The sequence below is a fragment of the Choloepus didactylus genome, chromosome 7 (assembly GCF_015220235.1).
Source record: "Choloepus didactylus isolate mChoDid1 chromosome 7, mChoDid1.pri, whole genome shotgun sequence".
NCBI lineage: Eukaryota > Metazoa > Chordata > Mammalia > Pilosa > Megalonychidae > Choloepus > Choloepus didactylus.
The window spans coordinates 143,012,739-143,029,090 of record NC_051313.1 but is presented as its reverse complement, the minus strand read 5'-3'; the positions used below and the strand labels follow the sequence as shown (position 1 = coordinate 143,029,090).

General features: G+C 42.7%; 1 protein-coding gene across 1 annotated transcript; it reads right to left on the bottom strand.

The window, feature by feature from the left end:
- Nucleotides 1–5,852: 5,852 nt before the first annotated feature.
- LOC119540123 (superoxide dismutase [Mn], mitochondrial-like) lies at nt 5,853–16,131 on the bottom strand. The gene is made up of 3 exons (XM_037844167.1): nt 15,790–16,131; nt 12,819–12,865; nt 5,853–5,952 (listed from the first exon to the last, which is right to left on the bottom strand). Exons 1-3 carry the CDS (start codon nt 16,129–16,131, stop codon nt 5,853–5,855), a joined length of 489 nt encoding a protein of 162 aa, XP_037700095.1.
- Nucleotides 16,132–16,352: the final 221 nt, after the last annotated feature.

Below are 16,352 nucleotides of genomic sequence, written 5' to 3'. Positions count from 1 at the left end.
TGCAAGAGTAAATAAAAAAATAGAAGATCTTATGGAAATAAAAGAATCTGTTGGCCAAATTAAAAAGACTCTGGATACTCATAATACAAGAATAGAGGAAGTTGAATAACAACTCAGCCTCCTTGAGGACCACAGAACAGAAAATGAAAGAACAGAAGAAAGAATGGAGAAAAAAATTGAAAAAATTGAAATGGATCTCAGGGATATGATAGATAAAATAAAATGTCCAAATTTAAGACTCATTGGTGTCCCAGAGGGGAAAGAGAAGGGTAAAGGTCTAGAAAGAGTATTCAAAGAAATTGTTGGGGAAAACTTCCCAAACCTTCTACACAATATAAATACACAGAGCATAGATGCCCAATGAACTCCAAATAGAATAAATCCAAATAAACCCACTCCGAGACATATTCTAATCAGACACTACAATACTGAAGAGAAGGAGTGGGTTCTGGGAGCAGCAAGAGAGAAGCAATTCACCACATATAAATGAAACAACATAAGACTAAGTTGTGACTACTCAACAGCCACCATGGAGGTGAGAAGGCAGTGGCATGACATATTTAAAATTCTGAGAGACAAAATTTTCCAACCAAGAATACTTTATCCAGCTAAACTCTCCTTCAAATTTGAGGGAGAGCTTAAATTTTTCATAGACAAACAAATGCTGAGAGAGTTTGCCAATAAAAGGCCTGCCCTACTTCAGATACTACAGGGAGCCCTACCAACAGAGAAACAAAGAAAGGAGAAAGAGATATAGAGAATTTTAACAGACTGTATACAACCTTACATCCCAAATCACTGGGACACTCATTTTTCTCTAGTGATCACGGATCTTTCTCCAGAATGGACCATAAGCTGGGACATAAAACAAGCCACAATGAATAAAAAAAAAAATTCAATATATTCAAAGCACATTCTCTGACCACAATGTAATACAAATAGAAGTCAATAATTTTTGAATTGTAACTCCACTATTTACTTCCTGCATGATATAAAATACACAAACTCTAATGACAAATCAGTGGTTTTGAACTCAATGTAAAATATGTAATTTTTGACAAGAACTGTATAAAGGTGGGGGAATGGAGGAGTATAGGAACATAGTTTATGTGTCCTATTGAAGTTAAGTTGGTATCAAAGAAAAACAAGATTGTTATGGATTTCAGAAGTAAATTTTAAGCCCCACAGTAAACACTCATTTCTTAACTCCCCATTGCCCCTTCCCCCACTTCTCATAACCCATACTCTACTTTTCATCTCTATGGTCATATTCTCTGATAATTTCTTTGTGTTTGTGAGTACTGTTTCTAGACCTTTACCCTTCTCTTCCCCTTCTGGGACACCAAAGAGTCTTAAATTTGGATGTTTTATTTTATCCATCGTATCCCTGAAATTGATTTTGATTTTTTCGATTTTTTCTCCATTCTTTCTTTTGTTCTTTCATTTTCTGTTCTGTGGTCCTGTAGGACACTGAGTTGTTGTTCAGCTTCCTCTATTCTTGTATTATGAGTATCCAGAGCCTTTTAATTTGGCCAACAGTTTCTTTTATTTCCATAAGATCTTCTATTTTTTAATTTACTCTTGCAAATTCTTCTTTATGCTCTTCTAGGGTCTTCTTCATGTCCTTTATATCCTGTGCCATGCTCTCATTCTTTGATTGTAGTCTTTTGATTAATTGTGCCAAGTACTGTGTCTCTTCTGATATTTTGATTTGGGTGTTTGGGATTGGGTTCTCCATATTGTCTGGTTTTATCACATGCATTAAGATTTTCTGTTGTTTTTGGCCTCTTGACATTTGCTTTGCTTGATAAGGTTCTTTCAAATTGTAAAAAAAAAAATAACAATCTAATTTTTCAGAACTACAACTTGGTGGCGTACACTTTGTCTAACTAACCAGCAGATGGCATCTGCAAGTCACCTATTCCCCTCAAGTCAGTTCTCCTCAACTTTGTCTTTGTGGTGTGTGGGGAAATGACTCTTGTGGGGTTCAATTGATGAACTCAGTTTGGGTGTGTTTTTGGTGCTGTCCACCCTGAATGTGAGGCATGTGTCTGGGTGGTTAGGAAGTGAGGGCAGCTTTAATATTCAAACCTCCCAGGTGTTCCCAGAGATTCAAGGCTGTTGCAAGAGCCTAAGCCTTCACTTCAGTTTTGCCCCAGATTTTCTCTGCCTCTGACTCACAAGTCGCCGGCATTGACATAGCATTCCTGGGTTTCCCAAGCAGGCCCCTTTCTCAGCTGTGGTCTTCCAGGACCTCTGCTGAGGGAAGGTTGTGCTATGTCACAAGTGCACGCCATCCCTCGAGGGAAGCCCTGGGCTGCCGGGCCATGCAGGGGCGCTCCCAGCCTGATGCAAAGATGGCTGAATGGGGCATCTCCCCTCCCCCTTTTCACACAGCTCTGCCTTCCCAGCTCTGGGACAACTAGCTGTGTATGCACCCAAGGCCACTGTCCACGGCCAATATTGTAGTGTGTGTGCAGTGCCATGGGGTACACTCCCTGTCACACTGGCTTTCCTGGTATGGCTCTGGGCTGTGGGTCTGGCCCCAGGCAGGAGTGTCTCCAGCCCATTGGGGAGCCGGCAGCAAGCAGCGTGGTTTCTTTCTCCTTTTGGCTCTCCCCTCTGACCCCCTGGCCCTGAGGGAATCAGCGGTGGTCTATCCTCCCTGCCAGACACAGAGAGGTTGGCACAGCCTGCTCCTGCTGTGCTTCACTGCGCAGTTCTCACCATCGTAACTGTAGCCGCTCCTGAGTTTGTTTTTTTTTTTTAAAGAACTAGTCCGTCTCCAAATGCCAACCCCCAGTTTCCCCACACCACAATGCAGCCTCAGAACTTTCAGCCAGCTTACTCACTCGTTTCAAAATGCAGACTCCCAATTTCACCAAGTGCACAGTCCCTATGGTTTTAGCAGACCTTGTCCAGCTGGTGCATCGCTGGCAGTGGTGTTCTGGGTCACTTTCTGGTTTTTATCTAGTATTTTTCACGGAGGTGTTTTTTTGACCTGTCTCACCTAGCCGCCATCTTAGGTTCTCTGTAGTTGTCTTTTTACCTTCATGATAAATTCCTTTGAGACACAAAAATTTTAATTTTGATAAGGTCCCATTTATCTATTTTGTTGTTTTTCCTTGTGCTTTGAGTGTAACCTTGCCTAACACAAGGTCCTATAGATGCTTCCCTACTTCTGGGAGTTTTATCCTCTTGTTCTTACATTTAGGTTTTTGATCCTTTTTAAGTTGATTGTTGTATATGGTGTGAGGAAGTAGTCCATCTTCCTTCTTTTGCACATGGACATCCAGTTTTATAGAACCATTTGTTGAAGAGACCATTCCTTCCCAAATGACTAGGCTTGGCATCCCTGTCAAAAATCAGTTGGCCATAAATATAAGGGTTGATTTCTGAGCTCTCAATTCATTTTCATTGTTCTATATGTCTGTCTTTGTGCCATTGCCATGATGTTTTTATTACTGTGGCTTTGTAATAAGTTTTAAGACTGGAAAGTGGGAGCCCTCCAGCTTCATTCTTCTTTTTCAAGGTGGTTTTGGCTGTTCAGGTTCCCTTACCCAAGCTTATAAATTTGACAATTTGCTTTACCATATCTGCAAAGAAGGCTGCTAAATTTTGATGGGGATTGTATTGAATCTGTAAATTGCTTTGGGTAGAATTGACATCTTAACAATATTAAGTTTCTAATCCATGAACCTGGACTGTACTTCCTTTTATATAGGTCTTCTTTGAATTCTTGTAGCAATATTTTGTAATTTTCTGTGTACAAGTCTTTTACATCCTTGGTTAGATTTATTCCTAGATATTTGACTCTTAGTTGCTATTGTAACTGGAATTTTTTTTTCTTGATTTATTCTTCAGATTTTTCATTACTAGTGTATAGAAACACTTCTGAATTTGTGTGTTGATCTTGTACCCTGCCACTTTGCATCTTACTGAAGTGTGTTTTCTTCCATTCTTTCCTCTGTTCTCTTAACATAAAGGCAAAGCAAAACTAGAGCCCCATAGAAATTTCAACATTGAATTTTTTTGGACTTTTAAAGCTTAGTGGGAGTAAAAAAGCTTTATATAAATCAATAGTCTCTGCATATATTTTTCAGCTCAGTAGAAACCATGATCTAACGGACTACCTGTATTCAAAAGCCCATCTTTTGAAAAGGTCCTAGTTTCCTAGATTGTCTGTTTAGACGGAGTTCATTGCCTTGTTCATATAGGCAAGTAGTAAACAGATGACTCCCATTTGAGTTACTTGAAAGTCACTTTACTATGGTATAGAAAGGATGATGATCAGAATCTCCAAAGTTTTTTCAATCCGCAAGCACACACACATACACACACAGTAACCAATACTCTCATCAACATTTTTGACAGTTCAGAAAGCCTAAATACTTTCCTAATTTAATTCTAAGAGAAAAGTGCCTTGAATTTAAATTTTTAAAACAACTTCAGTCTTCAATATTGAAACTTGTAAGTTACTCCATTTTTTTTCCATTAAAAAAAAGAAAACTAAAATTTTGGGCTAAATGAAACATAAAAAAATAAATTGGAAAACATCTTGTTACTAAATAGGTTTAAGAAAACTTCTATACAGAAAACCCAGAGAATATTCCAACTGAAGGAAAAACCTGTGTGCATGAAGTGGCTTACCAAAGCTTTTTTTTTGTAATAAGTAATAATTGAGAATAAATGAAATATCCAGCAACAGACTCTAAAATAGATTAGGAAATGTCCAATTGATAATATATACAGCCATTAAAAATCATTAGAACAATGATTAAACAACCTGGGAAAATGCATGACAACATTAAACCAAATACGAAAAGTATCCCTGCAACATTTACATAATCTCCAGGTCTATTTTCAAAAACTACACAGGAACATGATTCGACATGCTGTCTCACTATATTATGGGTATATATGTTTCCTTTATTGAAGAAACAAAACAATATGAAGTTTTTATTGTGGCTGTACATTAAAAGGGGGGGATAATTTTTTTGTTCCTGAGGGAGGCACACAGCTGACCTTGTCCCAAGATCAATTTGTCTCTACCTGGGCAGGTAATTCTCTGACCATAGCCCAGTTTCCTTGAGAGGAATGCTCAAGAGAAAGAACAAAAGAAGAGGGCAGGGAAGTGGCCAACAGATGAACTATAGTTTAATCTCTGTGATTGATTTCATCAACGAGGACCTCATTTTTCCATTTTGACACTGTATACAATACGTATATCTCCATATTTGAAGACAAAATGCCACATTAACATCTTTATATTTCTGCCTTCAAATAAGTTCAAATACATAGAAACCTCCTCATAATAAAGCATTCTCAATTAGCAATCAAATTATGTTTTTAAAAATGGTAAAATGGTATTTACCCTGTAAAACATGTGACCCTCAATAATTAGAGATCACTGGGTGAGCTCTACCAGAAATAATACTAAACAGAAGATTACTTACAAGAATAGTAATTTTCAAATGAGTTTTACAGTTAAACACTCAGGGCAAAAGCATGGACTTCCTATAACTGCAATAACACAGAGTTATAAAGGCTTTCTGATAGGCTCCAAGAGAACAGGGATAGCATTTTTTTTTATGGTTCTTACGATGACAATTATAACTTTCTAGCTATTTTAGCTTTCTAAATAAAATATTCATCAAAAGATGAAATCATAGAAAGCATTCAATATTTTCAAACATTTGACCAATCAAACTTTGAATTCTGTTTGTGAACTACCTCAATAAACAATATGTGGAAATGCTACAATAGAGAAACTTATTAGTATATTGCAGACTCTACACTGTTACAAAAACAGTCATAAAGAGCTTTACATAATTGGTGTAATGATTGATGTTTCATTTCTTGCAAGTCATATATCTTTCATTTGCAGTCTCCCAATTGATTACATTCCTAACAGCTTTTGGATAATCAGGTCTGACATGTTTATACTGAAGGCAAATTGTTATGGTGCCCACGAGTTAAAGTACGAGATAGCCAAACAGAATTTAAAGAGCCTTTTTAATTAGCCAGCCAGCGGCTGCTGTCTCTCACTCCATGCAGGGAGTTTAGCAAGCAGCAGCCCCGACTTGTGTGCACTGGTGCCTTATATAGACAGAACCCATATCCTAGAAATGCAAGCAAGCAAGCTATTCTAACAGAAGCAGAGTTGGCAGTTAGCTCTTGATCACAAAAAACAATTTCACAAAGAGTTTCACTTGGAGCTGGAGCAGCTATTGATTATTACAGGGTTACAAAAAGTTTCACTTGAGCCTGGAGCAGTTATTGTTAAAAGGGTTATGCTTGGCTGATGCATGCAACCGCAGCTTTGCCTCCCCTATACGGTAAAGTTCGCTTCCTTTAACTGGTACAGGCCCAGTCTCACTCCCCCCTCCTCATGGCCTAATGCCATTTACACAACACTGTTGCTTTGCAGATGTTTTGGGATTAAGGGAAAGGGGCCCCACTTCATTCCCCACTGGTTTTTAGGGAGAATCAAATCATTGTTTCTTCTGAGGGGAGGTGTTGATATTGAGACTGCAAAACCATGAGTTTACTAAGGATTTTGAAGTTTTGGTTTCCTGTGACAAGTGCTGCGGTTTTTACTGTGGCTGCTCCAGCTACTTTAAGCCCAAGGAGTACCGGCACTAATACTGGTCCTCCTTGCTTGACTTGTTGGAGGCTAGTTAGCCCAAGGTGCTTTCTACCTCCCTCGCCAGAGTAGTACAGAGGCACAAGAATTAGTGTAAGAAGAAGTAGATAGGGGGAATTGAGGGGACTGGAAACATGTTTCTTGTCCTTGAAAGTTATCTAAAGTTCTGATACATATAGATGCAATTTTTACGTTTTTTTTCCCCAACCACTGGGAATCTTTTTAAAACTGCTGTGGTTTAAAAGTAACAGGGTTATAGCTTTTAATTGCACAATTTTTAGTAGGAGCTTTTGGCCTTTTATTCCCTGTGACCCTTAACAGACGGTTTACATTTTTTTATGGGGCTATAGTTTTACAGCCCTAACTGTAACAGAAATAATTATTTTCTCTTCCACATGCTGCTGAGGTACTTTCTTGTGGACAGATACAGTGCTGACTATCCCATAGTCCCTGTTTCAAGTTTAGGTTCCTACAGCCAAAGCCTTGCAATCCCACATGTCCCCCACCTAGGCACGTATTGACCGCTTCCAGTAAGTTCCAGTTTACACCAAAGGGTCAGCCATAGGGGTCCCTGTTCTCGTGGTTTTAGGTTTCAGGTGGTGGGTGCGGATGGTGCAGTGGTTGTTTCTGGAGTTATAGTGCAAGATCTGTAAGGACTTGAGAAGTTTAGAGTTAGTTAAAAGGGCAAGCTGTTCCTCCCCTATTTTGGGGAGAATTGGGGGTGGCCTGCTGAACATGGCTTTATATGGGGTAATAGCTTTTACATAAGGAGTGCATTTAGCTTTGAGCAAGGCAAACGGAAGGAGGCTCACCCAGTTTCCGCCAGTCTCTATTTTTAGTTTGGTGAGGGTTTCTTTAAGCATTGGATTCATTCTTTCTACCTGCCCTGAGCTTTGCGGTTTGTAAATGCAGTGTAACTTTTATTCAATTTCTAATGCTCTTGCCAAATTTTGAGTAATTTGGGCTATAAAAGCCGGACCATTGTCAGACCCCATTGCTATCGGTAGGCCAAACTGAGGAATAATTTTGGCTAATACTTTCTTAGCTACTACCTGAGCTGACTCTGACCAAGTTGGGTAGGCCTCAACCCATCCTGAGAAGGTGTCCACTAGCACAAGTAAGTACTTGTATCCCCCTGGTTCAGGAGGCAGTTTCGTGAAGTCTATTTCCCATTGCTTTCCTGGGAGTTGACCTCTTAGGCGGTGACCAGGGGCAGCAGGGGTACTTACATGACTTGAGTTGACTTGAGCACAGACGTGACATTTTTTGCTTACCTCCTTTGCTACTTGAAAAAGCTTAGGTATGTAAAAGTCAGTTCTTAGCAGTTTAGCTAATTTTGTCCTTTCCAAGTGTGTACTTCGATGTGTTTGGAAAATTAAGTTTTTTTTTAGTGCTTTTGGTAGGAGGATTCTGGAGTAGCTGAATATTAGAGTTTGAATAAGTTGGGGTAGTTTTTAGTACCCGAGGCGGTAGGAGGGACAAAACTTGAAGAGGCTCCACTGGTTTTAGGGCTGCTTCTTTGGCCGTCTGGTTGGCGAAAGCATTTTTCTTGGCTTCGGGCATATTTTTTTTTTTTTTCCAGAGGTTAGGAGACTACGTTCCTGGTGGATGGTTCCATGCACATGTGTGGTGGCAAACGCATACCGGCTGTCTGTGTAGACAGTTAGGCCAGCCTGCCGCAACCGGATTGAGGTGCTTTGAAAGATAAGTTATGACCCGTTTCCATGGCCCTAAGTGCTGTGTTAACACTCCTTTTGCTGCCCTTTGTGCCTCGGCTACATGCAGCTGGAATGGCTTTTTGAGATTTGGGAGTGCTAAGGCTGGGGCCTGAGTGAGTGCCTTTTTTAGAGTCTGAAAGTCTCCCTCCTCCTTATAGAACGCGCATTGATTTTGGCCTAGAGGGGGCCCTCTTCATCCTCCTTTCCCACTGGACAGTCTATTACCTCCTCCCGACTTTTCATTGAATTTCTGGTTCCTTCCTCGGTTTTTATTCCGCGCCTGGTCTTTACTTATGGCAAGTAGGACCTTTGCCATTTTTGTTTAAGTTTTTGGAACTTTCCTTATTATTGAAGACTCGTTGAGCAACCCCCACCAACTCGCTTAGTACTTTTCCTTTAAAGCCTTTTAACTTTTGTAACTTTTTCCTTATATCTGGGGCTGAATGGGCGACAAAAGCAATATTAATTGCTCGCCTGTTTTCTGGTGCCTCCGGATCTATAGGGGTGTATAATTGGTAAGCCTCCTGGAGGCACTCTAGAAAAGCATCAGGGGACTCAGTGGCCCCCTGAGTCACCTCAGTTACCTTGGACATATTTGTAGGCTTCCGCACTGCTTCTCAGAGAGCCCCCATTAGAGTCTGGCGGTACTGTTCGAGAGCCTCCTTACCTTGATTAGTGTTAGGGTTTCACCGGGGTCGGGTGAAGGGAAAAACAGCCTCGAGGTGGTCTACCTCTGTGGTTGGCAGACCGTCTGGCCCCACGACTAGTTTCCATCCTTGGGCACAGATTTTCTCTCTCTTTTGATGTGAAAAGGGTTTGCGAAAGTTGTTGACAGTTGTCCCATGTGGGATGATGGGTAAAGAAAATGGACTTTAACAAAGAGATTAGTTCTTGAGGGTTTTGACCCTCTTGTATCCCCAGCACCTAAAACAGTAGGTGCTCAATAAATATAAATTGAAGCAATTAATATAAAGTATACTGTCTGGGTTTTTGCCCAGAATAAATACCAAAAGTTTTAGCTGGAGCAGGGTTGGATGGAGAGACCAGAAACTAAATTCTGGGTCCCTCCTTGAGGAGGGGGTTAGCAGCAGGGACTCCTGCCCAGCCCGGTGAGGTAGTGCAGCCGGGCCCCAGCATTAGGGGCCCGAACAAATAAAGGACTGAGTCTTTCCCCGAGGGGTATGGCGCCTCAGGCCTGGCTTCAGGTGGGCTGCAGTGCCGGGAGTTCGGAGGGGGGCACATGTAAAATACAGTAAGAACACTGGGTTAGAGTCCCATTTAATGAACCTCTGTGATAATTCTTCACTGGAAGGAGAGTACTCCTTTCACACAAAGTCAAAGGATGAGGATTTGATTGAAATAGAATTTTGTTGGATTACTCATTCCAACATATTTGAATTTGAATGCAGTTTGCTAGGTTCACCATCAGCAACATTGCACAATTACTTTATGTTATTTAAGAACCATGGGAAGGAGTGTTTAAAGGCCTTACCTGGCTCTCAATAATTTTATAGAATAGTTAAATAAATACTGCTTATATATATATATATATAAATCATCCCATCCCAAGATGAGGGGTGGGGTGGGAAAGGCATCTAGAAATCTCTTAATTTAAATTTTAAAACAAAACTAAATATTTGCTAAGGGCATGATTCTATTATTAATTCACAATTCAGCCATCAGCAAAAATCCAGTAAGTGGAGCAATTTATGGATTTTTAAACATGACATAAAAACATGACTGCATACTTACTCTTTATTGCACATCTCACTTCCTTGATAGGGTTTAAAAAAAAATTTCAAGTTGATGGATTTCATAAAGTAGATGGCAACTTAACATTTTACTGTATTTTACATTCACTTTGCTAAACAAAAGCCTTTAAACAGGCCACAAAACACTGCAACAACACATTTACTTTCTAATAAAACAAACCTTTTTAATAACATTGAAGTAAAATGGTTTCAGTTTTGCATTAAATGACATACCATGAACTTCTGCAATATAAAACCACTTTAAAAATGAGTATTAAAAGATATTTGCAAACTCTGGAGTGGGAACAAGGGGTCCTCCTGAACTTAGGGTAGGGGGGAACCTGAACTATTCCCGGAAAGGGCCCCGCGCTAGGGGCAGAGGGTTCTACGGAATAAGGTGGGGGCCGTGATAAGGGGGGACTATCCTGTGGGGGGGTCGAGGACTGGGGGCCTTTTCAGTGGCCCTTTAGAATGAGCACATTTTGCTTTTTGGACAGTTTAGGTGTTGAACAATTTTAGTCCCAGGGAGCCGAGTGGCAGCCTCCCTGCCCTCAGGTGGCCTGCCTCGCCCCCTGCCCAGGGAAGTGGCCTCTGGCCCCCAGCAGGGTTCCCGTGAGGACATGCAGCACTCGTACCACCATGGTGCCTCAGACATAGACAGGTGGGCTCCAGCGGGACAGCTGTCACCTGGTGGGTTAGCTCTAGCACAGCTCAGTCACAGGGATGAGTGTGAGGCTTACCGTGCCCCATGGGGAGCCTCTGCCCCCACCCCCACCTCCTGGCTGAACGCAGAGAAGCCACTTGTCTTTACTAACCACCCCCCCATCTCAGCCTTTTCATGTGGCTGTTTCTGATGCCCAAATATGTTGTTCAGTGGAGCTCTGGCCAACACTCCCCAACAGTGGTCTGCCGTTTCTAGAAAGTGCAAAAGGATCCTCTGAGGTCAGAGGCTGCAAGACGAAAAGCAAGTGGTGTCACTAAGAAAAGATGAGCCACTTTTTAAGCACCAGGCCAGCAGTCAACACCACCTCCCAGGGGGCTGGCATGTCCCCAGCATCTGGGAACACACTGCCTCCTGGACACCCCTGGATGTACAAGCAGACAGATGTCCTGTGACCCATGATGGAACAGAAATACCAAAAACAAAGGATATTGGGGATCACTCCCTGGCTCGCATACTTGGGGACCCGTCTCTGCTCTCTCCAGTCAGTGTCCAGCTGGTGACTGCTGATCATTGACAAACAATTCACTGGCAGCCCGTTTCACAGGGGAAAGCCTGCATCCTGGCCAGAGGCAGGTCCTGGCACCTGTTCACCACTCCAGCGCTTGTTTACCAGTTCTCAAACTGTGGGGATAGGCTTGCCCGCCTGGCCCAGCAGCAGGAAGGCAACACCCGAGTCTGTAGCCACGTGCTACTGCCTCCAGACAAAGGGCTTGTTCACCCCCACCCCAGCCCTCCTGGAGCCCATGGACAGCAATATGCAGAAAATTGATTAAGCCATTTGGGGCGGTCAGTGAGGATGCCAATCCAGGTTTCAATATAGGGAATCTGATCTGGGTGTCCTGCACTCCCGTAAATGACTCTTTGAACCTGAAAGGTAATTAGCAAATTTAGAGTGCCCTTGGGGGGCCAATTAGAATTTGGAAAGGTTGGCCATTTGAATTTGCCAAGGGCCGGAAGAGTTCCTGGGTTGACCATAGCCCCTGACCCTGCAGCTCGTTGGTGGAAGTTCTGAAAATTTTTCAAGAAACACTGCAACAGAGAGCAAGTGGAAGCAGACGGAGACTGACCCATTGCGGGACTGATGGTTGACAAAACAGAAACAGAACAGAACAAAGACACTAACAACAAAACACAAAACAGAGACTTACCAGAACCTGAACCTGAGGCCACCGGCCACCGTCGTGGTCCGAGGCCAGGTCTTGGAGTTATGGCTGCGTCCAGCCCTCCTAAAGACCCTAAAGGGGTACCCCACCAGACCAGATTAGAGATCTCTTACCATTGTGGGCCCAAGTCCAGATGGCTCCAGAGGTGGATTTTTGAATTTCGAGGCTTGACCACTTGGTTCTCTGCCAGGGCTGAGGAACGTCTCTCAGCGCACGCCCCCTGGGGGAGGGCTGGTAGTCAGACCTTTGTCTCGACTGATGAGCCTCAGCAAATGCTGAGGATAAAAATCTCACTGGGGCCTCCAAATGTTACGGTGCCTGTGAGTTAAAGTACAAGACAGCCAAACAGAATTTAAAGAGCCTTTTTAATTAGCCAGCCAGTGGCTGCTGTCTCTCTCTCCACGCAGGGAGTTTAGCAAGCAGCAGCCCCAACCTGTGTGCGCTGGTGCCTTATATAGACAGAACCCGTATCCTAGAAATGCAAGCAAGCAAGCTATTCTAACAGAAGCGGAGTTGGCAGTTAGCTCTTGATCACAAAAAACAATTTCACAAAGAGTTTCACTTGGAGCTGGAGCAGCTATTGATTATTAAAGGGTTACAAAAAGTTTCACTTAGGCCTGGAGCAGTTATTGTTAAAAGGGTTATGCTTGGCTGATGCGTGCAATCGCAGCTTTGCCTCCCCTAAACGGTAAAGTTTGCTTCCTTTAACTGGTACAGGCCCAGTCTCACTCCCCCCTCCTCATGGCCTAATGCCATTTACACAACACTGTTGCTTTGCAGATGTTTTGGTATTAAGGGAAAGGGGCCCCACTTCACAAATAAGCATGCTTCCATGCATCAATTCCTAGCAGTGGAATAAGGTCCTTTTTTCCTTGCAATGGATCCTGATTAAAACAAGCAGCAATCTGTAATCTCTGCATCTCCAGGGCAAGGCTCTCCCCTCTCAGAACAGTGGGGTGGTGGCCAGGCTCTCCCCAATCCCCAGGGAGTGTGCTTCACCCTCTCTGAGACCTGGGGTGGCAGCACTCTTCCTGAGCATTGAAGCAGAAGGCCCGCCCTCTGCCTCCAGGGCAAATTCACCCATTTCACATGCACAGGTTGCTCTGCTCTCCTTGCCCAAGATTTCTTGGCTTCAGATTTTGGCTTCCATGGTTCTGCCTTCTCTGAAGAAATGTTTCTTTCAATCTGTCACTTTTCTGTCCCTTTTAGTCCAGACTGGCAGTGGTTCTATCTATTCAGATCTCACAAAAAATTTGTTGGCTCGGCATGCAGCACACGGGGTCAAAACCGTCAGACAATAGGACTTTCCACAAATCCTTTCTGGATAACTCCATCTCTGATCCTGGCTTGTACTGAAATGGCTGGCTGGTTCCAGGTGTCATTAAATCCTTACATGGGGTTGTAGCCTCTGAGGTTTCACTTTCTAGAAGCCCAGTTTTCCAGACCATCAATTTCTGGTTTCTTTGAACCCAAGAGTTCAGTTCTCAGCTTATCTCTTTCCTTTCACATTTGACTATAAGCTGCAAGGAGAAACCAGGCTGCATTTTCAACATTTAGTTTGGAGAGCTCTTCAGCTAAGTATCCCAGCTTGTTGCTTTCAAATTCTGCCTTCCATCCAACACCAGGACTCAATTTTGCCAAATTCTCTGCACTTTAAAACAAGGATCACCTTTCTTCCAGTTTGCAATGACACATTCAACATTTCTGTCTAATACTTTGTTGGAAGTATCTTTAGAGTCTGTGCTGGTTTGGATATATTATGTCCCCCCAAAAGAGCCATGATCTTTTAATCCAATCTTGTGGGATATTTGGATTAGGTTGTTTCCATGGAGATGTGACTCAGCCAACCACAGGTGATAACTCTCTGATTGAATTATTTCCATGGAGGTGTGGCCTCGCCCATTCAGCCTGGGTCTTGATTAGCATTCTAGTTTCAAAATGGCTTTCTCCCAGGATGTTCCTCTCTAGGCTTCAGCTCCTCAAAAATGTCACTCTTAGTTGCCCTTGGGATATTTGTCCTCTCTTAGCTTCTCCAGAGCAAGAGTCTGCTTTCAATGGCTGTCTTCAAACTGTCTCTCATCTGCAGCTCCTGTGCTTTCTTCAAAGTGTCCCTCTTGGCTGTAGCAAGCTCACTCCTTCTGTCTGATCTTATATAGTGCACCAGTAATGTAATTCAGACCCACCCAATGGGCGGGCCAACACTTCCATGGAAAATATCCAATCAGAGTCATCACCCAGTTGGGTGGGGTGCATCTTATGGAAACACTCAAAGAATTACAATCTAATTAACACTGATAGGTCTGCCCACACAAGATTACATCAAAGATAATGGCATTTGGGGGGACATAATACATTCAAACTGGCACAATTAGTTTACTGGAGTCCTTTAAAAAAAGCCACACAGGCCCAGATGTGAGCTGATGCTGATGATTAGAGATGCTTGGAGATGTGTACAGAAGGACAGTTGGAGTTGCTTAGCTAAGAGATGCTAGCCCAGAGTTTGGCCAGAGAAGCTAAGAGAGACAAGTCCAGAGACATTTGGAGAAGGCCATTTTGAAACCAGAACCCAGAAGCAAAGGATCAGCAGACTCCAGTCACATGCCTTCCCAGCTGACAGAGGTTTTCCAGACACCATTGGCCATTCTTCAGTGAAGGTATATTCTTGTTGATGCCTTAATTTGGACATTTTCATGGCCTTCAGACTGTAAATTTGTAACAAAATAAACCCCCTTTACAAAAGCAAATCCATTTCTGGTATTTTGCATAATGGCAGCTTTAGCAAACCAGAACAGAGTCCATAATTCTATCAACAGTCTCTGAAGCAATCTAGGCCTTTTCTACCAAGCTCCTCACAATTCTTCCAGAATCTTCCCCTTATCCATTTCAAAAGCTATTCCAACATGTTTGGTGTTTGCAAACTCAGCAGCACCCTATTTCTCTAGTACCAAAAATCTGTTCTGGTTTGTGAGAGCTGCTGTTATGCAAAATATCAGAAATGAATTGGCTTTTATAAAGGGGATTTATTAGGTTATGAATTTACAGTTCTGTGGCCATAAAAGTGTCCAAACTAAGGCATCAACAAAAGAATACTTTCACTGAAGAAAGGTCAATGGCACCTAGAACACCTCTGTCAGCTGGGAAGGTACATGGCTGGTGTCTGCTGGTCCTTTCCTCCTGGATTCTGGTTTCAAAATGACTTTTTCCAAAATGTCTCTGGGCTTGTTCCTCTTAGTTTCCTCAGATCCTGTGCATCTAAGCATCTGGGGGTCCTCTTTTAGCTTCTCTCTCTCAGGTACTGTGCATTCTTACTTGTTCTCCTGGGGCATTTCTCTCTAAGCATCTGGGGTCCTCTCTTAGCTTCTCCAGAGCAAAGTCTGGGCAAGCATCTCCAAAGGACTCCAGGCATCTTGGTCTGTGTTGGCTCCTGAGCAATCGTAAGTGCTTCAGTGAACCAATCAAGACCCACCCTGAATGGGCAGGGGCCACACCTCCATGGAAATAATTCAGAGTTCTTACCCACAGTTAAGTGGGTCACATCTCCATGGAAACATTCAATCAAAAGTTTCCACCCTAATCAAGATTAATAAGTCTGCCCCCACAAGATTGCATTAAAGGACATGACTTTTCTGGGAGACATGATATATCCAGACTGGCACAGTTCCCTATTCCTTGTTGAAGCCAAGCCAACCCCAACCTGAATCTTGAACACCAACACACACACAGCTGGCAACTTTTCCTTAAATTTATCAAAGGAACCATAGTCATGTTTGATGGCTCCCAGCAACACCCCTTTGAGTTCTCTGCCACCATTAAGGCTAAGGTTTGTCCAGAAAATGGTTTGGTTGATATGGCCTCCACCAATGAACTTCAGTGTAGGCTGAAGTGCTACCCAAGTTTTAATATCAGCCTTTGCCAGTGCCTCTTTATATTTCTCCTTAGTAGCGTTCAAGTTATTCACATATGCAATGTGATGTTTGCTGTGGTGCAGCTGCATGATAGGCACGTTGATGTGGGGCTCCAGGGCACAATAATCATAAGGCAAATCAGGGAGGCTGTGCTTTGCCTGGAATCCCAAATTCCAAAGCTGTGCCAGCTTCCTGCTCATGTTGCACACTGCCTGGGAAAGCATGTTGTGAGTGCCTGAGCCAGCCTCCATGCAGCACAGGTGCTCGGCTGAGTGTGAGTGAAGCTGCCAGCCTTAATTCCTTCAATGTGCTGTTGAATTTGGTTTGCTAGTATTTTGTTGAGGATTTTCACATCCATATTCATGAAAGAAAATGGTCTGCAATTTTCTTTTCTTGTGATATCTTTATCTAGCTTTGGTATGAAGGTGATGTTGGCCTTGAAGAG